This window comes from Zootoca vivipara, chromosome 10, assembly GCF_963506605.1.
Source record: "Zootoca vivipara chromosome 10, rZooViv1.1, whole genome shotgun sequence".
Taxonomy (NCBI): Eukaryota; Metazoa; Chordata; class Lepidosauria; order Squamata; family Lacertidae; genus Zootoca; species Zootoca vivipara.
In genome coordinates, this window is record NC_083285.1 from 43,341,002 (window position 1) to 43,368,743 (window position 27,742).

A 27,742-nucleotide genomic window follows, 5' to 3' on the forward strand; every position below is an offset into this window, starting at 1 on the left:
CTCCCGGCGCGGAAAGGGTTACGAGACAGCAGCCGGAGGGGCCTGGAGAGGAAGAGTCGATGACGTCCCCGCTCGCGCTCTCCAATCAAGATATAATCAACAGCCTTGGTTCAAGTGGCAGAAGGAAGCCGGGGCTTCTCCAGCAGCCCGTCCTCTCTCTCCAGCTCCCCGGCTCCTCTCTCCCCCACCTCGTGCCGCTTTCCCCTCCCGCCCCTTTTCTCTTTCTCTCCCCCACCCCCAGCTCCCACCCTCGGGGTGCCGCTTTCTCTTGGCTGGGGTCCCCCTCGAAGCTGCCACCCTGAAGTTTCTGGTGGTGCTCCTGGCCGCAGGGATGCTGGCTTTCCTTGGTGCAATCATTTGCATCATCGCGAGCGTCTACCCTGCGGCCGGCGGCAAAGGAGCTCTCCAAGGTGCTGACAATGGCTCCAACGCCGCGGCCGCGGCCCTGCTGCCCGCCTCGGGTTCGGCGGACAAGACGCTGGGCGCTCTCCATGGTGCTGGTGAGAGCCCCTACGGGGGCTTCTCGGCGGGGCCCCACGACGCGCTGCTGGACTTGCTGGCCAGCGCCCGGCCGCAGCAGCACCAGCAGCTCTTCAGCCGCTTCCTGTGCACCCCGCTGACCGTCGAGTGCCCGTCGGAGGGAAGCCCGCAAGGGGACAGCCCCGGGGCCGCCGCCAGCGAAGAGCTGCTCTTTCTCCAGAGCACGGCCGAGCAGCTGCGGCTGACGGCGCAGCAGCAGAAAGACCAGATCCTCATTGACCAGGAGACCATCCGGGAGCTGACCACCAAGCTGAGCCGGTGCGAGAACGGCCTTGAACTTACTTTCCAGGATAGCCCCTCCGTCTGGGGCGTCCCCAGGCAAGACACCATGGGAGACCTGCCCTGGGACTCGCCGGCCATGATTCAGGAGCTCGAGGAGGCTGTCAGGTCGCTGAAAGACAGGATCGACAAGATAGAGGTAAAAATGAAAATGCACCGCCCTTCGTAAGCCCGTTCGTTTTAGGTTCTCCCTCTCCTTTACTATCCCATCCCTTTGCTTCCCCTCTGCCTTATGCACACGTTACTTTTACCTCCTTTGCTGTAATCAGGAGTTCTATTATCAGGCACTTAAAAGCCTACTTTTAAGTAGACAGTGGTTAGGGGAGACTCACAAGAGGAAAACCAAGATCTGCTAGGAAGTAACTGCAGCCCCACTTCCAGCATAGCAAGAGGACAGATGGCAACTTCATCTTGCTAAAATAAATTAACTTCAGGGTAAATACTGCAGGGAAGATGATGGGCACACATACCCTCAGCCCCAGGCAGGTTTCTCTCCATTATTACTACTGCATCTCCTTGTTCATGGTTTCTCTCTCTCTCTCTCTCTCTGCCAATATTTTTTAATTACCTCCCCCCACAAGACCATCACCTAAATTGTGTATGGGAGCACTCTTTCTCCCATAACGATAGGCTATTAGTTTGTGAACAGTCATGTTCCCCTCTACGTCTTCTGCCCGTAAGGTTGTTGCTCTTAAATTGCGTTTTAAATTCATGTAATTTAATCATAGCTGTGGTATGCTCTGGTAAATCACTTGGCATTAACTGGGTAAGATGTGTGTGTCTAGGTTTGGGACTTGGGGTGGAGGATGACTGTGTGTGTGTGTGTGTGTGTGTGTGTGTGTGTGTGTAGTGAGGGGATAATGAATACTTGGCTGTTGCACTGAGCACATACGTGTGAGTTGCATTCTAGTACTCTCTATAAGCAATCTCTTTACGGTGGCTCACAAACATTACCTGTTAAAGAAATAGGCTACGTACAGAAATGTGCATACAAGCAGATGAAAAAACAGATATATTGAGATAAAACAAAACCCCAAAAACCAAATAGACACATGCTTGGGTCAGATTATCATTGCACATCCCACAGCCATTCTGTCCCTATCACCAGAGCACATTTTCTTTCTAGTCACATTTTAATTAATTCTCGGGAGACAGAGTTTTCTTCTCTTCTGTTGAAATACTATATATTATGAAACACCTGGGAGCATGTTACATATTAGAGCACCTGATAGTAGAAATTTATGAAATTTGATACTGCATTAGGGGATCCAAATCCTATTCAGTTTTGCTTTGAACTAATTATTGCTTTAATTCCCAACGAGCACACTCCTGTCTCTGTGTTATTAATTGCTTAAAACATTAATTTTATTATTTTCATGCCGCATTGCTTGCTACCCGCATTCCCACTAGTTACTCAGATTAATAAAGGCAACAAAATAAATTCTTGGAGATGGATTCAGTTATTATTTTCTTCTGTTCCTGTTAAGAACTCTATTAAAGTAAACGACATAGTTCTACTCCAGTGTCAACTCCTGCACTGCACATGGCATTACCAGTAGGTCAGTGTAAAATGCTTGGTGTCTCTGCCACTAGGTCATTTTGTCTTTGGTTTTTTAAAAATCACACTATCTAGAAAGTTGTTTGATGAAGCTAGATATTATTTCACACCCCTGTAAATTCAAGATATTGGCCCTAGGGCCTTCCCCACACGTCCCCACCCCCACCCGCAGGATTCTCTTATTACTCATCTTGGAATCCTTGCCCCAGATTTCTGTCTCCTGCCTGATTACAGATGGATGAGAGCAAACCTCACACAAAGAGCTACTGCTGATGTTTCCCTAGAGAGATGTTTTCTGCTTTATGGCTGTGTGAGAAAGGGAGAGGGAGGGAAAGAGCTTTGAACTCCCATGCTCTGTGGATGTGCTTTTGGTAGCTGATGCTGAGATCAGGGTTCCTAATCAGAGAGGGGCAATTTGCACGTTATATTATTTGCCACTGAGTGCACGCTCCCAAAGGAGTGGAAACCAATCCCACCTTTCTGATGAGTAAATTCATGTCAAAGATATTGGCAAACACATGCTTTTATTGCTTTCACAGTTTACATTTGCAGGGATGCATGTGTACCAACAGAAAACTGTGCGCACGTTTCTACAGTAGGTTCACTGCTGGATTTTTATGTACATCTGCAACCAGCCTTGCAATTTTCTCCTTTGGCCAGACTTTAATGCTGGTGCCCAGACTAAATCTCTGGTTCAGAGCCTCCTGTGGTCCTGGATCCTGGCAGAAGTTAGCAAGAAGACACTGTTTGTACCCCCGCTTTCCGTTATACATCAGGATTGTTGGTTTTTTGTTGGTTTTTTAAAGCAAAGGTTGGATGGTTAGTAATTATACACTGGTTAAATTCCTTCCAGGCTGAATTCCTTTTAGAATTTGTGAGATCTGGTACTGTACATAGTCATTGGGTAAAGTCATAGCCTGCCCAAACATTCATAATAATCTCCAAAAGCCCTCTTCTCAGTGCCCCACCCTAACCACCACCATTTGAGGTAAGGCAGTTAACTACTGGAGAGAGAACCTTCTTGGTCCTTACACCCAGTTAATGGAACACTCTCTGCTCTAAGAAGCTCATCAGATGCTGGCTTCCATTCCTTTCCAGAGACAGTTGTTCCCTAGATGATTTGAACCATAGCTCACGTAAGTCCCAGTCAGGCTGCATTAAGCAATGCACTTCTCTCTTGGATTCCACCTGGCCAGCTTGTGAGCTAGGCTATATGGATGGGTATATTCATAAGTAGTTCAAGATAAGAGGCAGCACTGATGGTTCATTCCTTTCAGACAGCACTTTCATGCAAGATCCCTTAATGGTGGAAAGCCCTGGTGGTTCATGTGACTGATTTGTCTGCAGAGTGTCTAGAAGAAATCTGACATTGTGCAGAATGCCCATGCCCACGCCAATCATGCTAGAGGTGCTGAAGAATCTATTTCTCTCCTCCTGGTATAGGGTGATACTATGCATGTTTATTTAGAAGAAAGTCCCACTGGTTTCAATAGAGCTTACTCACCATCATCATTTATTAAATTTCTTTACAGGATTGCAGTCTAAACGGGTGCCTGATAGGTGGGTGGTTCTGCCTCAGGGCATGATCCTTTGGCATCTTCCAGTTCTAAGATTCCAGGATCTTTGCAAGCTGGCAAGTCAGGTTATTTCCATTCCCAACTAATAATTCAGGGGAAAAGCAATGAACAATGTCTGACCCAGTCAACCACGGGTATAGCAGCTTGTGCAGGCATTGGAAATTTTGCTCTGAGTTTCCTCATGAAATACTGAGAAGGGTTCTTTTACTGAAGAATTCAGAGAAACAAAATTCAAGTAAGTGAAACACTAGTTTGATTTTCTTTTAAAACAGCCTCTTAATAACAGGCCCATAGAGCCAAATTTAAACACATTTAAGTTTTTAAAGAGGAATTGAATGCATGCTTGATTATCTCCCACTGAAATCAAATGGAATTAACACTACTAAACTTTCACTCGATTTCCCCACAGACTTTTTATCTGCGTGCTGACATACGTTAGAGAGCATCCATTGATTTTGCAGAAATTTGAGAAGGGATTTCAAATAAGATTATTAGTATAATCTATGTGTTGTGTTATGACTGTGAGACATAACAGGATTTGGGGATGATTTACCAAATACCTATTAAAGATTTTGGATCTTAATTCACACTGAAGTGCTCCAGTTTTTATGACCCAGATCATAATCCCAGATCAATGTGGTTTATGGTACCGTAGTAATGACTAAACCCCTTAAGGACTCACCTGAGGTCACAATCCAGCTCAAATGTGAAGGGCTAAACTATGGTATAAGGCAGTTGTGTGTACTTTTCTTTTTAGTGAAAAGCTGGCTTGGAGGCTGACATCAGGAGTGGAAGAGCAGTAGAAAGAGAGGACTCTTAATCCCTGCCCCCCTGCCACTTGCCTGCTCAAAACTGCCTGTTCCAAACTGGGGACCCCCCAGGTTTTGTTACCCACCAGAGGGAAAGCTGCTTGTGGATGGCTTTTGAGCAAATAGTGAATGCGTTAACCTAGGGTTACCAGACGTCCCCAGCTTTGCAAATCTGTCCCCGGGAAACATGTCAGGCAGCCTCAACAGCCTGGAGCCAGCCTGGTAGCGCAGTTGGCTCTGGCTGGCTTCAAGAGCTGCTTGCTGCCGAGGCACCCACCATTTTTCCTCGCCGGTAGTCCCTATATGATGTGTTTTGTGCGCAACACATCATATGGGGGCTTCTGGTGAGGAAAAATGGTGGGCGCCACAGCAGGGGGCAGTGAGCCACTCCTGAAGCCAGCCAGAGCCAACTGCGCTACCAGGCTGGCTCCGGGCTGTTGACTGCCACTGCCGCCGCCACTGCAGAAGGGGAACCAGGAATGTGCGGCAGTACAGATCTCCTGCCCCCTGCCCACTTTGTTTTGACTGATCGGGGGAGGCTCGGGAGTCGTGGCCGGCTGGCCGTTGCCCAGTTTTTTTTAAAACTCTGTGCATTATGTTTCACAGGGTGTGAAAGAAGGGGTTTGCACCTTGCCCGGCAGAGAAACTGCGCACCTTGTCCCCCAACTGGGCACCACCCGCCCGCGACTCCCGAGCCTCCCCCAATCTGTCAAAACAAAGGGGGAAGGGGGCAGACCATCGGGGAAGGCTTGGGAGTCATGGGTGGGTGGTGCGTTGTTGCCCAGTTTTTAAAAAACTCTGTGCATTTATGTTTCACAGCGTGCAAAAGAAGGGCTTTGCATCTCTGTACAATATACCCAAGGTATTTTGGCTCACCACCACTCACCACTCCCTGTTGCTACTCAGCTTCAAAAAAAATTTTAAAAAATTGTGCCCGGATTCATTGAAAAAATTCTGGTAACCATAGGTTAACCAGACTGCAGCTTCTGAGGCCGCTTCTTGGGGAAGGGGAGAAAAGAAACAAGCAACCATGTAATGGTTAATTTGATTAGTTATCCCACCGAAAGCCGTAAAACAGAACATGCAGCACAATCCTAACTGCATTTTCTTTGAAACAAATCATACTGGGTTTAATTTGCTCACTAGCCTTTCTTTCTTTTCTGCCCTCGTTTTTCACCCAGTTGGCTCCCTGCTTGCAGCCTTAATTGAGACTATCTTAAATCCCATTAACCATGACTAATTTCTGCTGGTTTCTTCTTAGAGATTAGCATCTAATTTCTGATCAGGTTGATACTAGGGTGACAGTGGGCAAGTCAAGAGTCCATTTGGTGCACTTTTCAACCAAAGTTTGCATCCGGTGTATGTTCCACCTTCCTGGGCTTCCTACAGACGCGGGGTTGTATACAGCTAAGTCCTCCTCAAAGCAGACCCATTGAAATCAATGGAGCTACCTTATTCGTGTCCATTAATTTCAGTGGGTCTATTCTGAGCATGGGTACAACCAGATACAACCCAAGCTATGCATTCTTTGGGTGGGGTTCTTTCCAAGTGCCTCGTATGATTATCTAATTAAAATTGCACTTGTTCCTTTACTGTATTTGTTAAAAGCTCCCATTTCTTTTTTCTCCACTAACTTGCCCACCCCCCGTGGACTGGTGCAGCCCCCCCCCCACATCCTTTTTCTTGCTCATTCATGGTGGTTTGTGCTCATGAGGCTACCACAGCAGTCGCACACGTTCCTGCTTTCAATACAGCTTTTGCCTGCAAAAGATTTCGGCTGGTCACACCGCACCATTTCCATTCAATGCATACTCTGCATTCTCCTGCTGAGATCCCATAACATACCACAGATGTTCTGGTATGTTTCAGTCCCAGTTTTGTAGTGCTTAGAACCACTCCAGGCAGCAATAATGTGGTAACACTGGGGGAAGCATCACGAAGCAAGCTAAAGCAGAATAAATCCGTCACTAATGCAGAATACACCTGCAATAGAACACCAGTGTGGAGGGGCCCACAACGGCCAGCCAATCCGACTTCTCAAATAATGTGGTGGGGGTGGGGGACACCCTCTCTAAGCTCAATTCTAGACAGGAGGCTACCTGTGTCTCACAACAACTGTACTCCTTGTGTGTATTTTTCCATTAGATTCAGTGCTGAATTTATGCATGTCCATCTTGCCCCCATGACTGAGGGGGCCTGGGGCCACATGACACCACCACGCTGTGTGTGCACGCCCTGTAGTGCGCACACATGGCATCAGCATGCCCTGCAGTGTGCTGACATTACTCACACACATCACGGGGCACACTGATGTGTCGTGCAAACAGCCTGCGGTGTGTCTGTGGGGATGCCACAGAGCTTTGAGGGGGCCCAGGACCTTCATTGAAATCTGGGGGGTGGGGCCCTCAGCATAGATGGCACGCCTGTGCATGTCTGTACACAATTTTGCAGTTCTGACCTCTGGGCAGAGCTTGATGCTGGGGTGGCATGTCCCGTTTTGCTGCTTCAGGCGGAACAGGAAGTGCTGCCCTGCCCTGCTGCCCCTCCCTCCACCGCCTACATGCCACTGCTGCCTTCACCGCTTGCCTTGCCGCCTCTGCTGCTGGAGGAGAAGCAGCATCAATTTTGGGTGAGATATTGTGCACGTCGTAAGATCTCGGGCGATTTGAGTGAGATCTCAGCCCAAATCAGCAAAATCTTGGCTGAAATTGGCCCCGTTGAAGGCAACGCTTCTCCCTCACTGCTGGAGGCAGCAGGGCAAGTGGGGCATCCATGGGAAGGCCACCTTGGGGGCTTCTGCTACCTGAGGCAGTGGCCTCACCCCATCTAATGACTGGGCTGGCCCTGACACTAATTTTTAGAATGGGGTGGGATGAGAGAGACCTTTGGCTCTCCAGAAGTTGCTAACTTTAACTCCCATTGTCTTTGACCATTTGGCTGATAGGAACTGGAGCCCAACAAAATCTGCATGGCCACAGGCTCCTGCTGTAGAACAACCCTGTAAGACTTGACTGTATTACTTATTATCCATAATCTTTAGACCAAACCGTCAACGTAAGTCACCATTATATTCCCATAATATGACTGAGGTGAAGAGATGGTGGCTTTCTTAAAACCGCCTAATGAGTTTGTGGCTAAGCTGAGATTTACCCAGGGGCATCATGTTCTTAATTATCACATATTCTTATCACATCCCACACTTTGCAAGCTCTGTTAAGCTTTCGAAACTCCAGCACATCGTGTGACTGAGGAACAGTTGAGGGAATTGGATGTGTTTAGCGTGGAGAAGAGAAGAATATGAGAGGTGATATGAGAGCCATCTTCAAATATCTGAAGAGCTGTCACATGTAGGAGGAGCAAGCTGGTTTTCTGCCCAAATTACAAGAATGGAGATCCTAACTAATCATTAGAAAGAACTTCCTGATGGCAAGAGCTGTTTGACAGTAGAACAGACTACCTTGGAAGGTGATGGACTCTCTTTCATTGGAGGTTTTTAAACAGAGGTTGACTGGCTATCTGTCAGGGATTGTTTAGCTGTGATTCCTGCATAGTGGGGGTTAGAATAGATGACCCTTTGGGCTCCTTCCAACTCTACATTTCTGTGATTCTATTACTGTTTCAGCTACCAGGGGAACCTCTGCAAAGGTGGGAGCAGGATGCATCTCATAAGTCCCCAACTGAACCACAACAAACCAATAAAGCTTCTAAGAAGTTGGGTGTGAGCTCGTGAAGCAGTCTTCTTTTACCTTAGCCTGTGAAAGTCTCGGACAGTGGATTTTCTGATGCTTTAATAACTGAAGGCTTTTGATTTCCTTAGATAAATGTGTGCAACTGACAAGGAATGAAATTAATCCCATCTAAGTAAACTCACATATTGCAAAAGCAGAGAGTGCTTTTCTCCCCCCCCCACCCTCCCCGCTTTCCCCCCACTCCAGACGTTGACATTTCACATGATTAATATTACCTGGCATCTTTCAATCTTTCTGATGGCTTGGCAGCCAAGAATCATACGCAAATCCCCACACCCCGCCCTTGCTTCAGCAGATGGGAAATTATGAGATCACCCAACAGCTTTTTAAAATATGCATTCTGAACATTTTCCTCCCCACCCCCCGGTAAATATTCTCTGATAAATACCACCCAACCCACATTGGTTTCAATAAGATAATTGGGCATAGGAGAGAGAAAGGCTTTAGGCCATGAGATCTGGAGAGCTCAAAACTCCCTGGTGATTTACAGAGCAGGCTCAGCTGAGGGTGAAATATCTGACATGTTCTGTCCTCATCAAGGTGCAAAAAGCTTTCCAGCTTTGCTTGGGGAATTCAGCCTCTAAGCATTGCTCAATCCCTGGGCAATTATTATGTCTGAATTTGCAAAATCACACAGTCAGTTCCCATTTGTCCAGAATGCTGGGATTTACTAATAATCTCTCTGCTGGGAATGCAATGGGAGCTGCTGGGTGTACATTGTTACCTGCCAATTTGGCTCAACTCATAATAGGAGCATCTCTCTTTGTAGAAAGTAGTACACTTCCATGTCCATCTGAAAAAGGTGAAGCGAGCTTCACAAAGGGGAGTAATTAGTTGACCGCCAGTTAAGAAATAGAAAAGCACTGGGAATAGATTCTATACCACCAGAATTTTTGGAATTAAATGTTACCTTGTGGTCTCTTCTGCTGGTAGCTATATTTACATCTATTGACTTTACAGGAAGAGTGCTAAGGCTTGGAGCACTGCAGTAATTGCCCACATGTTTAAAACTAGGGGCTGCTCCCACTTATTTCACTAGCCAACCCTATCACCTACTCCTGTAACAATCTCCACTCTCTTTATACTTGGCCAACACCATCTCCTTTCCCTTTACAGTACACCTCACCAAACCCCCTTTCTTCCTTTTACTCCTTGACAAATCCTCCCACCTGCCTTTAAAGGTAAAGGTAAAGGGGACCCTTGACCATTAGGTCCAGTCGTGACTGACTCTGGGGTTGTGCGCTCATCTCGCATTATTGGCCGAGGGAGCCGGCGTATAGCTTCCAGGTCATGTGGCCAGCATGACAAAGCCACTTCTGGCGAACCAGAGCAGCACACGGAAACACCGTTTACCTTCCCGCTGTAGCGGTTCCTATTTATCTACTTGCACTTTGATGTGCTTTCAAACTGCTAGGTTGGCAGGAGCTGGGACCGAGCAACGGGAGCTCACCCCGTCACAGGGATTGGAACCGCCGACCTTCTGATCAGCAAGCCCTAGGCTCAGTGGTTTAACCCACAGCGCCACCTGGGTCCCCACCTGCCTTTAGACCTTGCCAAACCCACCCTTACAGCTTGCCTAAACTGCACCTTGTCTTACTCTGCTGCCACTACCATCCTCCTTGGCCTCTGATGCTGCTGTCAGAGACCAAAACAACAGTATCACTGTTAGAAGAAAAACAGCAGAGGAGCAAGATGGTTTCTGACGCTAGGTCACCTACCTCCTGCTCTGTCATCCTGCTACCATTTGTGCAGCTGCCTATCAGCAGCCATGTAAACTGCAGCCTGACAACATCCTTCTGATTTTATTATGCAGACAGAAAGGTTCTGAAGCTTATCCAGCAAATTATTGCCCAATTAGTTTGTTATGTGTAATTGGGAAACTTTATGCAACGCACCTGCATATTAAACTAACGAGTTATAAGAGGAAGCCATTTTGGCAAATGAATAAGCAGGGTTTAGGCAAGGTATGTTAATAAACTCCTGTCTGGGCTTCTTTTCTTGATTGCTATATATAGAAAGGGCAGATCTTCATATTGTATGAACCAAAGTTTGGGTTTACGAAGCCATGATAATCATATGCCTAGCCTGAAGGCTGCAAGAGTCCTTTTCCAACCATACAGACTGTGAGATAAACATAGCCATGAGCCGTATCTCTTCCTTTGAAGATGGGTGACTGAATGGTTTACAGTTCTCTAGTAGCAGCACCAAAAGGGCTCATTGACAGCTGAATTTTGGTTACTCCCTGTTCCAAATAAAAACAAGAAAAATGAAATAATTTCTCTCTGTGACACATTGAAGCCTTTGCTGGAACAACACAGAATGTCTGTTTAATTGGGAATGAGCAATCTTATTACCTTGATACACTTATATTTTGGGGTACTTTTTGATGCAACACACTTCTTGTTCAGTTTTTAAGCATTGCCTGTATCTCTGATTAAACTGGAAAGCAGCTGTTATGAGCTGAAACATGGAGATATAAGATATTAATGGGCTCTCTAAGGTTGTAGTGAGTGATGTCTTCCCTTGTTGTCTGATAATTGTCCAAGTGTTCGCCTCTATACTGTACTCTGTATAATTGCTGCATTAGCTTATTTTTATATTAACCAATATTTTCATCCCTGATTAGAGACAGAAGCCTTTGTTTTGTGCTGCTAGTTTAAGAAAGTACAGTACAATATTAGCTTCTTCTTAGGTCTTCTTCCAAGCTCAGGCAGAATTTATGTCTTAGATTTTATAAGAAAGGCAAGTTGCAATGAAAGGATGAGATTGAGAAACAAAGAAAACAAAGTCAAGGAGAATCTATCAGAATGTGGGGAAATGTTTGATGTGAAAGAATTTTATATTAGAGAAACACATAAAGAACTGGAGCATTTTATTGGAGAGTGGGGAGGACACTTTTCTCTCTCTGAATGTTGTCTTACTTACAATTTTTAGCCTACGTGGTTAATCTTTATTCCCGCAACAGCACCTTCCCTGAAGGTGTGCTAGCTTGGGAGATAGAGATCTGTGCTTTTTGCATTTCTTTGGGGAAATTTTCTGTGCTAAGAGGGGACTTGTACTGTCAGGATAGGTCTTATAGAGCCTAATTTTTTCTTAGGGTTCTCTCCCCCCCCCTTTTTTTAAACCTAATCCTCATGTATTATTTTTGCTCGAGAATCTTATACCAAGTCTGGTATATATGGACCTTTGACTCATTATTCCACAAAGCCCATTGTCTCTTACTTTAAAATCTTAAGTAACTTTTCCTACATTGTTTTAGAATGCCTTTATAAGAGAGTGAAACTTTCCTATTGCTTTTCGGTTAACAGGACTGGAAGGAGGGTGTTTAGAAGGATAATTGTTTTCTTGTATTTCATTTTTCATTTATAATTTCTTCATGTATTTCCTTTGTTTAGTGCTCATAGTAGCCTCACAGTACTTGTTTCATTTATCATGTAAGCATTTTTATATAGTTAGCTTTCATTACTATTTACAATTTTCCGTAATTTGTCAATAATTTTTAATGAATGTTCAATTCACTTTCTTTTATGGGCCTTTGGTCACTAACCATAAGCTCACTGGAGCAAATTAATATAATCTAAATTTAGATTCAAGCTAGATCCTTTATAGATCATTCTTTTGTTCTAAACCATTTATTGTTCTATTTTTGCTGGCACTGGGGCGGAGCAGGGTGTGTGTGTGTGTGTGTGTGTGTAAAACCACAATGTAGACTTGAAACATCAGTCTCCAATGGCATGTTTTGGGTGCCATTAAAGGGCAGTGCTTAGACCTGCCCAAATTGAGTCAGCTGTCAGGAAAAGCAGGAAAAGTTGATAGACTTTCCCTTGCAGCTATCACGAAGGGAGAAGTAATATTTGGTGGTATAACGCGAATACTTTGAATATGTAGGCACAAATCTTGTTCATCTCCTTGGCAGTGTAAGAGCCAGGACTGCAATTCCTTATTAATGATAGGAAATTGGGGTACTGGAGAGCAGAAGGAAGAAAAATGAACTGTATAGGAGCAAGAAATTCATTTAGTAAGGGCAATGACAGAAATGAGAAAGGGAAGAGAGAGATTACAGAGACAGAAAATGGAATGAGATGGTGGGGTGGAGGTGAGGAAGCCTTTCATTATTCAATGTAGGACAGATTGCCTTGACGCTAACGAGAGTAACAAAAGTGAAAAACCCTTTTTTCTATTAACAGATGGAGTCATACATGAAAAACAGGGACATGGCATTTAAATCCAGAACTGGAACAATCAAAGGGTGCAGCAGACAGTATCTCTGCACCCTTTGTCAAAACCAGCCAGACTCAATGGATCAGAAAACCTTTCCAGTCGCTTGGCAGCATCAATAGCAAAACAAAAAAGGGAGAAGGCAGGTCCAGGCCACCAGCAGGCAACACAATTGAACCATCTGCAAACATAAGCTCTTATCAGAAATCATCCCTCCCTTTGCCATTCCCAAAGGGAGGGCAGGGATAATGACTTTTTTTATCCTTCCTCTTCATCTGTCCCTGTCACTGCTTAGTTCTCCCAATCGTCTCTTTTCTTTGTGGATCTGTCTATTCTCTACCTGGATGGCATTTGAACAGGCCACATTCTGTGCATCTCATATCCTGCAGGGAAAAAGCCCAGATGTAATGGGGGCAAAAGCAAAGCAGAGCAAAGGTGTGTGTGGAGACCCGGAAGCATCTCCCCAATGGCCAGCTAATTTAATACAAGGAGGAACAGCCTCTCGGGGACACAGCATGAGTCTTGGGCATTGAGTGAATTAAAACTAGAATAGTGCCACTCACCAAAGAAACCAATCCAGGCTTCAAACCTGGCAGGAGAGAGCCAATGACCTCACATATCTCTTGTTAATGCCAATGATTCAGTTGTCATAATTGCAATTGAAGCTTCTTCTTCTTCTTTGCTCCCCTCAGAGGCATGATAATATAGAGAAACACCCAGCAGGGGGAATAAAGGAGCAGAATTGCCCTCCTCTCATTTCCTGATGAAGCGTTTCCCTGTCAATTCTCTCTTTTTGGAAAGGGCACCATCCAAGCCCTTTTGTTCTCCACAGTATGCTCCATGCCTTATTTTGCCTACAGAGGCGATGGTTTGATTCCCACATCACTTTGGAAAACCTTAATATGATTAATCACATAAGTGTTACCTGAAGCGTTCCTTGATTGTAGAGAACCGGAGGGGGGAATTAAGCCAGTTTCTATGGGCCCAGGAACAATGCAGCTCTTCATCTTAGCAAGATAGAGTTGGAGTGAGTGGGAAGATCATCTAACGGCACCCAACTCTTGCTAAATGAAAAGATTGCAAGTTTGTCTTTATTCATTCAGGGTCAAACAAGGCAAAACGAAGACCAGGGACAGGAACCCAGCTCAGGAAGAAATTGGGTCCCCCTCCACATTGCGTTGCTTAAAATCATAGAATGGAACTGGAAGGGACCCCAAGGGTCATATAATTCAACCCCCTGCGATGCAGGAATTTAACAGCTAGAGCCGAGAGCTGGTTCACAAATACCTGCTCAGGAGTGGTCTATTTGTGTGCTGAGCAGTGTAGTGTCAGAGCAATGAACTTGTATGCACTCACTGCAGGATTGCACTAGTCCTTCATTATTAATTTAAATGTTCCCAGGCTGAGCTCTGGTACGTAGAATAGCTAGGAGGGCTAAGCAAATAAGTTCTGGAGCTAAGCTCTGTAACCCCTGAAAGCAGTGCAAAACGTCTGGAAAGGGGCTCATAGTGAATGAACAGTTGCAACTCCTATCAGAATCAATAGCTGTTGCAGTCACCCTGAGCCTTCTGATGATGTGGAAGGGTCATGGATAAACTCATGTGTGAACGAGGATTATAGCTTCCTCGGAGTCTCAAGGCCACTTCATACATCACACATACTTTTAACATGCACATCCAAGGAAACAGAATGGTATGTTAACAAAGTACAGTGGTACCTCGGTTTATGAACACAATTGGTTCCGGAAGTCTGTTCATAAACTGAAGCGTTCATAAACTGAAGCGAACTTTCCCATTGAAAGTAATGGAAAGTGAATTAATCCGTTCCAGACGGTCCGCGGAGTAAGCGTTCATAAACTGAAGCAAACTTTCCCATTGAAAGTAATGGAAAGTGGATTAATCCATTCCAGATGGGTCCGCGGAGTACTTAAACTGAAGCGTTCATAAACTGAAGCATGGGTGTAATTGGTTCCGGAAGTCTGTTCATAAACTGAAGCGTTCATAAACTGAAGCAGACTTTCCCATTGAAAGTAATGGAAAATGAATTAATCCGTTCCAGATGGGTCCGCGGCGTTCATAAACTGAAAATTCATAAACCGAGGTGTTCATAAACCGAGGTTCCACTGTACTTCTTCACACAGCACATAGTTAAACCATGGTCCTCACTTCTCAGGAGGGCAGTGATGGCCACCAATTTGGATGGCTCCAAAAGAGAATTAGACAAAGTTATGGAGGATAAGGCTACCAAGGCTACTAACCATGTGGCTACTAACCACAGCCAGGGGCAATAATGCTTCTGAATACCAGTTGCTGGAAACTACAGGAGGGGAGAGGGCTCCTGTGCTTAGGTCCTGCTTGTGGGTTTTGTATGGGCCACTGTAAGAACAGAATGCCACACTAGATGCACCATTGGCCTGATGTATCAGGCTCTTATCTTCTTATGCTGTCTCAACCACATTTGGGAACATGGTCTGAGGACATGTGATGCTGAGCATTGTTAAAGTGAAGTAGGTGTATCCTGGATCTTCCAGGATGGGAATCTCCCTGGGAACTCCATGTAAACTGCTCTGAACTTCCAAAGTTAAAGTGGAGATGAGGCTAAAAACGAATCAATGTGCTTGCAGCATCCACTGCCCAGCACACTTACATAACCGGCCCTATAAATGTTACATGCAGCATAACAGATGCCAAGCAAATCCAAATAATTTCTCTTTTTCTTGTTGAGGGCTGCTTCCCATCTTACAGGAAAAACAAGCACCCATTTGTTCACATGTCTCTGTGCCACATATATGGCAGGGAAGCGTGGCACTGAGAATGTGCATGAGCCTTGGGCAACTGCGTCTCCAGAGCACGTCTTTACTTTATGTGTCAGACATATGTCTCCATTCCACGTGTAGCAGTGATCACAATGGAGACGCACAGCGGTCCAACAGGACTGACTCTCAGGAAGCTGCAGCCCTGGTTCACACATGAGCCCATGAATGACAGTCTCCTCATACTCAGAAGCCTCTGGGTGACTGTATAGCAATAGATGCTGGCAGCTGTTACAGCCATCAACTAAGAATCTCCTTCCACCAGACTTCGTCACTTCCTTGGCTCACTCACTGTCTTCCAGCTCTTCTTCTTCTTCTTCTTCTTCTTCTTCTTCTTCTTCTTCTTCTTCTTCTTCTTCTTCTTCTTCTTCTTCTTCTTCTTCTTCTTCTTCTTCTTCTTCTTCTTCTTCTTCTTCTTCTTCTTCTTCTTCTTCTTCTTCTTCTTCTCCTCCTCCTCCTCCTCCTCCTCCTCCTCCTCCTCCTCCTCCTCCTCCTCCTCCTCCTCCTCCTCTGTAAACCACTGAGGATTTTTACAATCAAGTGGTGCATAAATTGTGTGAAATGAATAAAGTTATCCTTCCTCTTCTTCCCCCTCCCCCTCCAGTGAGCTCCTATAGTGAACCACAACACAGAGCTCAACCATCTACAGCCAAGATCCTCATCATGCAGTGCAGTCATGTTCGTGTATTCAGGCCCTCTGCTAAAAGGGCCCTGGTAGGACACCAATAAGGGACCCAGGTGGCGCTGTGGGTTAAACCACAGAGTCTAGGGCTTGCTGATCAGAAGGTCGGCGGTTCGAATCCCTGCAACGGGGTGAGCTCCCGTTGCTCGGTCCCAGCTCCTGCCCACCTAGCAGTTCGAAAGCACATCAAAGTGCAAGTAGATAAATAGGGACCGCTCCGGTGGGAAGGTAAACGGTGTTTCCATGCGCTGCTCTGGTTCGCCAGAAGCAGCTTTGTCATGCTGGCCACATCACCCGGAAGCTGTCTGCGGACAAACGCTGGCTCCCTCGGCCTATAGAGCGAGATGAGCACCACAACCCCAGAGTCGGACACGACTGGACCTGATGGTCAGGGGCCCCTTTTCCTTTAGGACACCAATACTGCCTTCTTCAGGAATTAGGTTGGTTGCTACAAAGGATAGGACCTTCTTCATGGAGGCACTGCAGTTGTGGAGCTCCTTCCCCTCTGAGATGGTTTTGATTTTGCTCCACTGAAGGGTTTTATGGTGCTTCATTCCTGATTCTTACATTGTTTTAATGGATAGAGTGTTCCACTGAATGTGTAACTTGCCTTGGGCCCACGGAAGGGAGAAAGACAGGATAGAAAGGAAACAAAGCATTTCCCGAGTATCCATAGTTGCAAATCTAAAAGGTATTTAGAAAGTTCAGCTGGGAAACTAGGGCAGACATAAAAGCATCTGGAAGGCAGCAAGCAGCAAGCGACTGACACAGATCACTTACGTAAAAGTAAGATAAACAGGCAACTGAGGAAACTGTGTTACCTGGATTGAGAGGCGAGGGCAGAGAAAGTAAAGCACAGTTGACAACGCAGGCCGGTTCTGAACTAACACGTTTTCCCTCCTTGCCGCTCAGCTCACCTGAGCTGGTCATACTCTCAGATGCCCTCTCCCCAAGTAATGAATTAAGCTGTGATTATCTAGAGGCCTTTAGCGCAATGACCTTGTCTCAGGCCAACTTGGGAGTGCAAGAGCTGAGCATGAGTTTGTCTTTCACATACACATTTCACATCAGAGAGCCGCCTCTTCTTCAGGTGTACATTTTTTGATTCCTAGAATCAAAAGGGTGAGCATCCAAGGAGCACAGTAAAATAATGCTGAGATGGGGAACCCAATAGTTTTGTGGGTATCCTCTCCTGATCTTGACAATAAGTCTGCAGGGCGGGGCAGAAGTTACAACACCCCTGAACATTTCAGGTGAGCAACTTTCTCAGAGTGGGCTGAAACCTTTTCTGCCTCCAGGGCCTCATGAAGCCCTACCAGGCTCACCGCCTCCTTTGTGGAGCCTCAGTTTTGCAACCTGAGTTCCTTTTAGAAAGCTCCACCACCATAGCAGACAAAACACGGTTTTCAATGGATGTACCCTATTAACTTATGAGGAATTACAGGCAGCCTGCTTTTTCACTTGGCATAAGAGGGAACATAGCCTGAAATAATGATGAGATAAGCAGCCATAGCAGTAATTAGGAGGCAAGGGCTCTAGGAGCACCTCATCAAAGGGCAGAAATGTGGTGGAATAATAGGCCTGTTTCCTTTGATGAGCTTTCGCTGTAATAAATGAGCACAACAGGGAGTCCTCAAAGACAGAGATCTCCCCCAAACCTTTTGGCTTTCACTTCTCTCCTCTCACACAGGCTGGCAAAAAGGCTACGCCTGGTCCTGATGGCAACAATGAGGAATACAATGAGGAATAGGCAATGACTAATGGCCTGTGAAATGTCATGGGGAGGAGAGAAGGCCCCTTCCCCCTTGCCTTTCTTCCCTTGCTTCTCTCCATCCCCTCTCTTTTGCTCTTTCCTTGCCTTGCATGACTACTTGAGTCATGCCTCCCTTCTCTCCTCTTCCTTAGGTCCTTAGATCATGGAAGCCTCCTGACTCCATTCTTCCACCAAAACCCCCAAGCACAGCCCAGGAGGAAAGGCAAGCTCATAGACTAAAAGCACATGATTCCCCCTGAAGAATCCTGGGAACTGTAGTTCACCCCACAGGGCTACAATCCACAGCACCCTTAGCAAACCACAGTTCCCAGGATCCTATGGGGGGAAGTCATGAGCTTTAAATGGCCTTCAAATATATGGTGTGTGTATACTCCTGGAGAGGCTGTCTGAGCACAGCTTGCTTACCTGCTCATTGGTCTGCTTGCAACATTTATATACCACTCAGTGTTTTCTGGGCAGTGATCTATACAGTTTTACAAGTCACAGAAAAGGTAAGCTTTCTTTCTCCCACAAATGACATGTCTTGATCCAGGGCAGTGCTTTTCTCAAGCTAGCAAGACCTTCTGATCAGGCAGCTTTCCTTGCCAGCCAACCCAGGACTGTCTTTGGAGAAACAGGAGGTGCTTTTGCAGGGGTGCAGTGAGTGAAGTCTGCCTGTTGCCTCCCGCACGATACCAGCAATGAGGTTAGGGGGCGCAATCCTTGCCTTGCCCCGGGTACTGGCAATGCACAGTACGCCACTGCCATAGTGTAAATAGGACAATGGTCATTTGTACCCAAAGGCATGGCTGTTTGTCTTAAAGGTTGATGGAGTTTGGGTGTGCTGAAAGGATGCACCTAATTGCAGCACAGAACCACCATTGAATTCATCACACTTGCCGCTGGTGGACAGACAACAAACATTTAGCTTTAAAACCTGGGGTTCCCTTTGTGCAAGCACCCTGGCAGGTTGGCATGGGCAGACAATAAGGAGGACTTGCCTCCAGCTGTGGGTGCTGCTCCCCACCCTAGCTATACCGTAGCTATGTAATGCCTGCTGTGACCTCTCAGCACACAGACTCACACAGTTCATAGAGCTCTAAGAGGATTACAGAACTACTATGTAATGTCAAAATGGCAGGCGTTGCCTCGAAGCAGCAGAAAAAAGGCACACTTCTTCATCCTCATTAGGGAAAAACTGTAATCCCGTTTCTCTCCATGTCTGACTACTCCCTCCCTCCCTCCCTCCCTCCCTCCTTCCTTCCTTCCTTCCTTCCTTCCTTCCTTCCTTCCTTCCTTCCTTCCTTCCTTCCTTCCTTCCTTCCTTCCTTTTTTATGAGAAAAGTGTCCTTTGAGAGAATGGAGTTCCACTGACTGATTTTTCCATGTTGAATCCTGTGGAAAGACGAGGAAGAGTCATTTATACCAGGGGTCCCAAATTAAGGCCCGGGGGCCGGATGTGGCCCAATCGCCTTCTAAATCCGGCCCACGGATGGTCCGGGAATCAGCATGTTTTTACATGAGTAGAATGTGTCCTTTTATTTAAAATGCATCTCTGGGTTATTTGTGAGGCCTGCCTGGTGTTTTTACATGAGTAGAATGTGTCCTTTTATTTAAAATGCATCTCTGGGTTATTTGTGGGGCATAGGAATTCGTTCATATTTTTTTCCAAAATATAGTCCAGCCCCCCACAAGGTCTGAGGGACAGTGGACCAGTCCCCTGCTGAAAACGTTTGCCGACCCCTGATTTATACAGACACTTCCCATGTTGTATAAGAAAACTCTTCAAGGAAGAGATACGGAGCTTGTTTGAGTTTCAAGTGATTGTTGCTCACTTTTACTCTAAATCAAAGCGTCCAAAGCAACTAAAAATAAAACCATTACCATCAACAACTTCTTCCTCCAGTCTCTAAGCTGTATGAAGCTATTTTGTATAGCCACACCAACAGCCCATCTAGATCAGCATTGCTTTCTATGACTGACCATGGCTCTTGGGAACCTCAGGCAGAGGACTCGCTCATCACCTAATATTATGTGACCCGTTTAGATGGGGGTGTCAGAGATTGAATCAGGGTCTCTCTCTCTCATAGATGGGACTGTTTTCTGTCTCAGAAACACCTGGCTAGGCTGGACCTGTCTGGTTCACCACAAGGGGTATCAGTGCCTAGACAGAAAGGTTCTTGGTTTGAGTGACCCAAACCATCCATTTAAAGCACATTCAATACACATTTAAAGAACATAACTTTCCCCAAAGAATCTTGCGAGCGGTTGCTGCTCCCTCACAGAGCTACAATTCCCAGCACTGTAGTTTGTTACTACAGTTCCCATTATTCTTTGGGGGTGGGGAAGTGATGTGTTTTCAATGTGTGTTTGGTGTGCTTTAAATGCGCAGCGTGGGTGTGGCCTCTGAGGGTACTTCCAGACAACCTGATTATTGAGCATTCATCCTTATTTGTTTGCAGGGAAGTTAGACGACATTGGTAATTCATTCTGGTGCATTTGCAGGATATGTTAGATGACATTGCACCAAAGCAGTATTTCCCACTCACTTTCCTTATCACAAAAAGTCTGATCTTTGGGGGAAGAAGGTTTGTTGAGCAAGAAATCCCTATCAATGGTAACTGTGCAATTTAAATTTACCAGTACCTGTATGTGATAGAATCCCACCCCAAAACAACAATAGCCTGGAAACATCCAGAGAACATGGCCCTGTGTTATGTACTGAGCTGAATCCTAGAACAATAGGATTTCACCCTGTTTTTCTTGCTGGGTTAACATGTTATGCCTAGATACTTTTTGTGTGAGATATTTCTTTCTCTCTCCCTCTCCCTCTCCCTCTCCCTCTCTCTCTCACACACACACTTTCCCATACAGTATATCATAATCTTTCCTTTGTGTGCAGCAGGATATTCCAGCCCGAATGAATGCTACTTCTGCTCCTGTGCCAGCTCAAGAGACAATCCATAACAAGATGGAAGAACTAGAGGAGCAGATCCTCTCCAAGATTTTAGCTCTGGAGAAAGACCGGTCATCTGTCCCCAACAACCATGACTTGCAACAGCAAGATGTAGAGAAGGAGCTGGATGCCCTCCAGAACCGGGTCACTGAGCTTGAGCATGGTCAGTCCTGGCAAGGAAGAGCGCCAAATCTGAGGGCCCCAAAGTTGCTACATATATGTGATTGCCTATTAGATAGTATATATTTCCTGAGTCCATTCCAGACGCATGAGTCTATGAATGCCAAGCATGACAAACTAGCCCATTAGTTTCCCGAAATCTACACAGGGGTAAAAACTACAAAATGGCACCCTGCCTCTGAATTTGGAGATTTCATATAGTCATAATATAACTAAGCAGCAGCCCCTGGCAAACCTAACTTGCTGAACCCCCCTTTGAAATATACGCAGGGAGAGTTAAATATACGCAAGGAATACTGACATTGCATATTGTGTCATCTGTTTGATTACATTCTATTGTATCTTATACAATCATTGTAAATCGCTTTCAGACTTTCGTGTGCAGCTAAAGCAATATGCAAGTCTAATAAATGAAATCGAGCCATCTAGCTGCCAATCATGACCCAATCATTATGCAATGTGTCCTGAATCTACGGCCAGTCAGGTTCACTGGTTGACCCAAGTTCAATAACAACTGGTACCCATTTTTGCAATGGTGTTGTTGTGTAGTATTGGCAATGCCTGTCTTGAATTTCTGGAGTCTGTGGTCTTTTGTTCTTCTCAACTGGTTTTTCTTGACACTCCCCCACCCCCCAATTTTCTGTTATGCACCCAGAAACTACAGCCTTCAACAACCCGGAAGCGTTCAAAGTCACCATCCCCGTACGAAACAACTATATGTATGCACGGATGAAGAAGAGCTTGCCTGAGCTTTATGCTTTCACGGTCTGCATGTGGCTGAAATCTAAGGGCCCAGCAGGGGTGGGCACCCCTTTCTCCTACTCAGTACCAGGACAATCCAATGAGCTTGTGTTGCTGGAGTGGGGAAATAACCCCATGGAGCTGATAATCAATGACAAGGTAAGGAGGGGAGAAATACTTTGTCGTGGGCATCTTGAAGACACATGTACTAACCTTCCTTATGTTGAGAAAAGGCCCCACTCCATTAGGAAAAATGACATCAGCTCGGAAAACAAGAGCCAACTGTAATTAATGAATCTAGAGAGATACAGATATATATCGTGCTATTTTTTTTTCTAGAAAAAGAGGTGCCAGAACTCACCACGAGCACCTCCTTTATTCTATTATAGTGGCAATGGCGCCCACCTGAGAAGTGCCAGAACTGAGTTCTGGTGAGTTCTGGCGCGGGGGAAGCCCTGGATATACAGTGGTACCTCGGGGTACAGACGCTTCAGGTTACAGACTCCGCTAACCCAGAAAGAGTACCTTGGGTTAAGAACTTTGCTTCAGGATGAGAACAGCAGGAGGCCCCATTAGCTAAAGTGGTACCTCATGTTAAGAACAGTTTCAGCTTAAGAACGGACCTCCAGAATGAATTAAGTTCCTAACCCTCAGAACTTACCAGCCTTGTTAAAATGAAGTGGGAGGGAATAGGTTCTAACCCAAGACTCCACCTGGTAAGTACTTTCAGAATCACAGGTTCAGGACTCCTGGCAGGTGCAGCCAAGATTGTGGGGAGAGGCAGGGGCAGGTACATCTCCTCCAAGACAGGGCCATAGTGAACAGGAGACAGCAACCATGTCATTGCTGCAAGCAATGCTGGAGCTGCACTGGTCCCTGTCATCCGAGAAGATGATGGAGCAGCATAGGCTGAAGCATCCCATTGTGTCAAGGGAGGTGGGGTTTCAAACTATTTCCAAATTTCAGGCATGGTGCCAGGATGCTGGAGGGCTGCATGCCCCTGTGGTGGTGGTGGTGGTGGGGCTAGAGGCAGAAGTGGGTGGAGCAGTGGATGTGACTTTTACCTTTGGACAGTATAAACCAGAGGTTTATACCTACACATCTCTCCACCCACCCAGCTAGGAGGAATAATCACGGTTGACACATTCAAGAAAGAGCACTCAAAGATGGCATAGACCAGGACTGGGGAAGGGCCTAAGAGAGAGAGGCTTGGAGAAAGGCATGTGTCACCCACTCCTGTTCTGCAGCCAACAAGAGAGGACCATAATGTGCACCTTGTCAGCTTTGGGGAAGGTGATGCTAAAAGACATCAGTGGGAGACTCCCCCCCAAAAAAAACAATTTGCACTGTAAATTTTAAGGCACTTTTCTGCTTTGTTGTCAGGTGGCTCAGCTGCCCATGAGTCTAAAGTCTGGGATGTGGCACCACATCTGCCTGACCTGGATCACACGGGATGGCATATGGTCAGCATATGAAAATGGTGAGGAGCGTGGGGCCGGCGATAACCTGGCATCCTGGCATCCAGTCAAACCTCATGGTGTGATCATCTTGGGCCAGGAGCAGGTGAGTCTAATCCATGTATTGTCTTTGCAGTTGTTAATTTAAACATACCGGTAATTCAAGGACCTGCCCAAGCTTTGGGGTCGAAGGAACAAAATTTGACAACTTGGGTGTAAGACAGGCCTCCCCAAACTTCGGCCCTCCAGATGTTTTGGACTACAGTTCCCATCTTCCCCGACCTCTGGTCCTGTTAGCTAGGGGTCATGGGAGTTGTAGGCCAAAACATCTGGAGGGCCGCAGTTTGGGGATGCCTGGTGTAAGAGATCCCCAGCTGGTCTCTTGGACATGCCACATGTGTTGTCCTTGAAGCCTTTAAACCCACAGGGATTCTGGTTTGGATTTGGAGTGTGTATTTAATAGAGTTGTGGTTCAAAAAAAAATGCCCACAGAAGTTTCTTAAAATTCCAATAGTGTGTCTGCATGGCAGCTTATTGTGAACTTGGTGCTGCTCTGGCATGCAAGTTTTGTGCAGAGTCCACATGATGTCACCCTCATCCAAATGCCACCCTATATTCCACCGCTGCCCCCATTTTCAGTCCAGATGTACAATTTCTACATTTTTGTTTTGTTTTTTTTACTTTGGGGATTTTGGGCAGAAGTGGCGAATCCGGATTAAACAGGAAACTAATATATACTGTGTCAGAAGATAGTGCTGTCTGGATGTGATGCAAAGCTCACATTATTGCTTGCGCAATAAACTGCTGCATGGAAGCACTTGGAAATTTGCATTTTAATGCAAAAACTAGACATGCAGAAACTTGCAGAGGGTGGGGAGAGAGCGAAGCTATTCCATAGTTTGCTGTGCCATACTGCTAAGGAAAGATGAGAACGAAACAGGGTCCTGAACTCCTTGAAACCAATTGACCCAACGTTGTCACTTGCAGAGGATGGCAGTGTGACAGGGTCCATAATTCAGCAGAGCCCATGGAAGGCCTCGTATTCAATTTCTCGTATATATTTTTCTTCTCTGTCTTATTGCCTGCCCTTTATTTGTCTGTCCTTTTCTCCAACTTGATGCTACAGGATGCATTGGGTGGAAGATTTGATGCCACTCAGGCCTTCGTTGGTGAAATTTCCCAGTTCAACATGTGGGATCATGTCCTGACCCCAGCAGAGATCTTGGGCTTAGCCAACTGCACGGCCCACCTGCGAGGCAACATCATCCACTGGGATGAAAAACTGGTCGAGGTCCATGGAGGGGCAGCCAAGTGGAGCTTTGACATCTGTGAGGAGAGGATGAAGGCGTGAGAGGTCCTGGTCCCTACCAAAGGAGCATGAAAGCTACTTCCCCTTCCTCCATTCTACTTAAGGAATGAGGCAGCGTGGGAGATCTTTATCCCCGTACAAAAACATCCTGGAGTCTGAATTGGTCTGGGGAGAGAGCAGCGTGTGTGAGTGTGTGCATGCGTGCAAGGAACCTTCTGAACTTAAAAGAAAATTGTGACAGTGTTTTTTCATTGTTTCAGTAAAACTATTTCTGATTCATACCGTGAGTGGCAAGGCCCTCCAAAAAGAAGGCTGGTGTGTGTGTGTGTGTGTGTGTGTGTGTGTGTGTGTGTGTGTGTGTGTTAAGGAGTGGTAGGCCATATCCCAACAACAGTGTGATGAAGGCCAGGGGTTGATGTTGTGGATGGGAAACTGTTGGTGGAACTGCTACTGCCAACATTTCTCCCCCCCCCCTTTCCCATTTTGCTGGTGCCATCATTGATTTGATAAGGGGGCTCTGATAAGCAGGATTCTGGAGGCTTTAAAATTTGCTTGGTAGTGGCGGTATTTGCCCATGAGAAGCCATTGATTGTCTTGGAATACACAAGCCAATATTCCTTTAGTCTTTGCATGCAACCACCAGGAAGTTCCACTGACTTTTCTGCCTTCTGGCCTCTGATCTCTAGCCTTCACTAGTAAGACAGCCCTTTGCCAACAGATTCCTTAATTCAACAAAGGCCTAAATTCTAGGTTCGGGTTCTCTTCTCCTTATGATGAGCCAACATTCCACCCCCGATACGAAGCCATTTGAAATGCTGTGTGATTTGCACACTTCTGTTCATTTTTAATGGGACTTAAGATTCCAAATTCTTTTAATAGCTTTTTCTTTTTTAAAAAAAAATCCATTGTTTTATACTTTATTATAGCTTTTAAAGAGGGAAGGCATAAGTGGCAATCAGAAAATTCTGACTTTCCTACCCTAACCCTTTATCTACTGGAGCTGCTCTTCCCGTCTCTTCCCTTCCTCTAAGGGCTGATTCACACATGCATGTTCTTTTACTTGATGTCTTGTCATTTGATGGTGTTATCACTTGATGACTCGCAGCTGATCATGTGAATGGCTTCCATTCAAAAGCATGGTGTTGGAAGAGATGTGTGATATGATAGGGAAGTCTCACTGTCCTTTTGATCTGTGATGACTGCTCCACCCAGGCAAGTCACTATTATTTGGTGATGAAGGCCACATGCACTGCACAACATACATTTAAAACAGCCATGGCTTCCCCCAAACTACAGCTCCCAGAATTCTTTTGCGGGAAGGCATGAGCATGGCTATTTAAAGTGGTATCATAATCCTTTAAATGTATAGTGTCAACATGGCCGTAATAATCAAACAACGGACTTGCATGCACAAATGAGCTCTACACAGCTTCTTAATGCATTAGGCAACACAAAATCGTATGAGCAGGTCGGCTCTCCTGCTGCTGGCCCCTTGTAGATGGCTTCCAACAGTTATAAGCCTTCTGGTAAATGAGAATAAGAACAGCTAATAGGTCACAACAGGATCACTTCCTGACAATCCAGTGTCCCTGCTCAAGAAAGGAACCATAAAGGCAGGTGCCTATTGATGCCTTCGGGGAGGTGTCCCAAATCCTGATTAACTCTGCAGATGCCAGGAGAGCACGACATTTCCCTAGTGCACACTGGATCTTTTCTTCCATTGCCTGATCTTAGCCCATACATTTACAGCTGCTGGTGCACTGGAGGTGCAGAGACTCCTCCTCACTGTTAAAGCAGAGGCTAGATGGCCATTTGCTGGCTGTGCTCTACTTTAGGATTTTCTGTGTTGAGCAGAGGTTTCAATCAGATCCAGGCTGCTGGACCTCAGGCAGAGAAAGAGAGAAAAGGAGTAGCAGAATGAGAGAAAAAAGTATCAAACCAGAAGAATGATAAGCATCTATGTTTTGGCTTTCTAGATATTAGTTTAGATGCTCATGGCATGCATTCCCCAATGCTTGTGGTGCACTGACTTAAAGCACTCAAATGGGGAATGAGTAGTAGAGACTAGACAAGAGCTTTCCAAACTGTGTGTTGCGACACATTAGTGTGTCAGCTGCAGTGTGTAGGTGTGCCACGCAGCTGCTCCCTACACTCCTCCCGGGGCTGGGAAGGGGTTAGTTAAACCTCTAGTTTCCTGGTAAAACTGAACTACAGTACTGTGTTGCAAGATGAAGCGTGTCACCAACATGAAAAGTTTGGAACGCTCTGGACTAGACATTGCTCAGTCATTGCATAGTTCTATAACTCCCATCTCCTTCCCAGTCTCTTTCCCAGAAAGAGCAACAGCAAATGCTCTCTTTGGCTTCTCACCATGAGAGATTAGAACGCAAGTATGAAGAACATAAAACCATGTTTGAGGATCCATTCTGATTTGTTTGCGGGGAGGTCATACGATGGCATGTGTTTCCACACTTTCCAGTCCTACTTTTCCGAGAAGCAGGTGTGCTGTGCAAGATGGTTGGGAAGCATCCTCAGGACTCTTTCCCTTCTTCCTGATCGTCACAATGATGTGGATACTTAAGTATTTCCCAAGTCAAGCATAAAGCATGCATTGGAGAAGAAGCTTGCCTCTCTCCCTCCCTCCCTGGTTTTTTCTTTCAACCTGTTGCAATGTTTACATTTAAGGTCTAAATATTTCTTCTGGTTTTGAATTCCTTAAGGCGAGCCTTTCTCATCCTGAGTCGGTAACCGTGTGTGCCTCCTCCTCTGTGGCTTAAACAGCAATGATGTAAGTGACCCAAGTGCTTGCAGAGTATCCTGCTACTCGCAGCCCAATTTCTGCATATCATGGAACACTTGGTATTTACAGCACAACCCTAAGCACGATCACTCAGAAGTACCACCAGTCAAAAGAAGCAATTGCCTCATAAAGAAAACATGAATTTGATCACACAAATCCACAAGCCCGAAATACGAAATAAATTTGTATAAATTTGTATAAATTTGTATAAATCAAATTTGAGAATCGCAGCATAAAAATACAGAATAAAACCACAAAGTACAGATTACATTTATCTTGTGAACTGCCCTGAGATCTTCGGATGAAGGGTGGTATATAAATT

At 45.7% G+C, this 27,742-nt stretch overlaps 1 protein-coding gene across 1 annotated transcript; it reads left to right on the forward strand.

Moving 5' to 3' along the window:
• Positions 1 to 25,652, forward strand: NPTXR (neuronal pentraxin receptor). The gene is made up of 5 exons (XM_035127516.2): positions 1 to 958; positions 20,880 to 21,096; positions 21,769 to 22,013; positions 23,238 to 23,417; positions 24,438 to 25,652. The coding sequence occupies exons 1-5, from the start codon at positions 332 to 334 to the stop codon at positions 24,660 to 24,662; spliced, it is 1,494 nt and encodes a 497-aa protein (XP_034983407.1). The 5' UTR covers positions 1 to 331; the 3' UTR covers positions 24,663 to 25,652.
• Positions 25,653 to 27,742: the final 2,090 nt, after the last annotated feature.

Coding starts and splice junctions, on each gene's coding strand:
- NPTXR (XM_035127516.2), top strand. CDS start 332: ATGCTGGCTTTCCTTGGTGCAATCATTTGCATCATCGCGAGCGTCTAC. Junction 959..20,879: donor ACAGGATCGACAAGATAGAG/GTAAAAATGAAA, acceptor CTTTGTGTGCAG/CAGGATATTCCAGCCCGAAT. Junction 21,097..21,768: donor GGTCACTGAGCTTGAGCATG/GTCAGTCCTGGC, acceptor TTATGCACCCAG/AAACTACAGCCTTCAACAAC.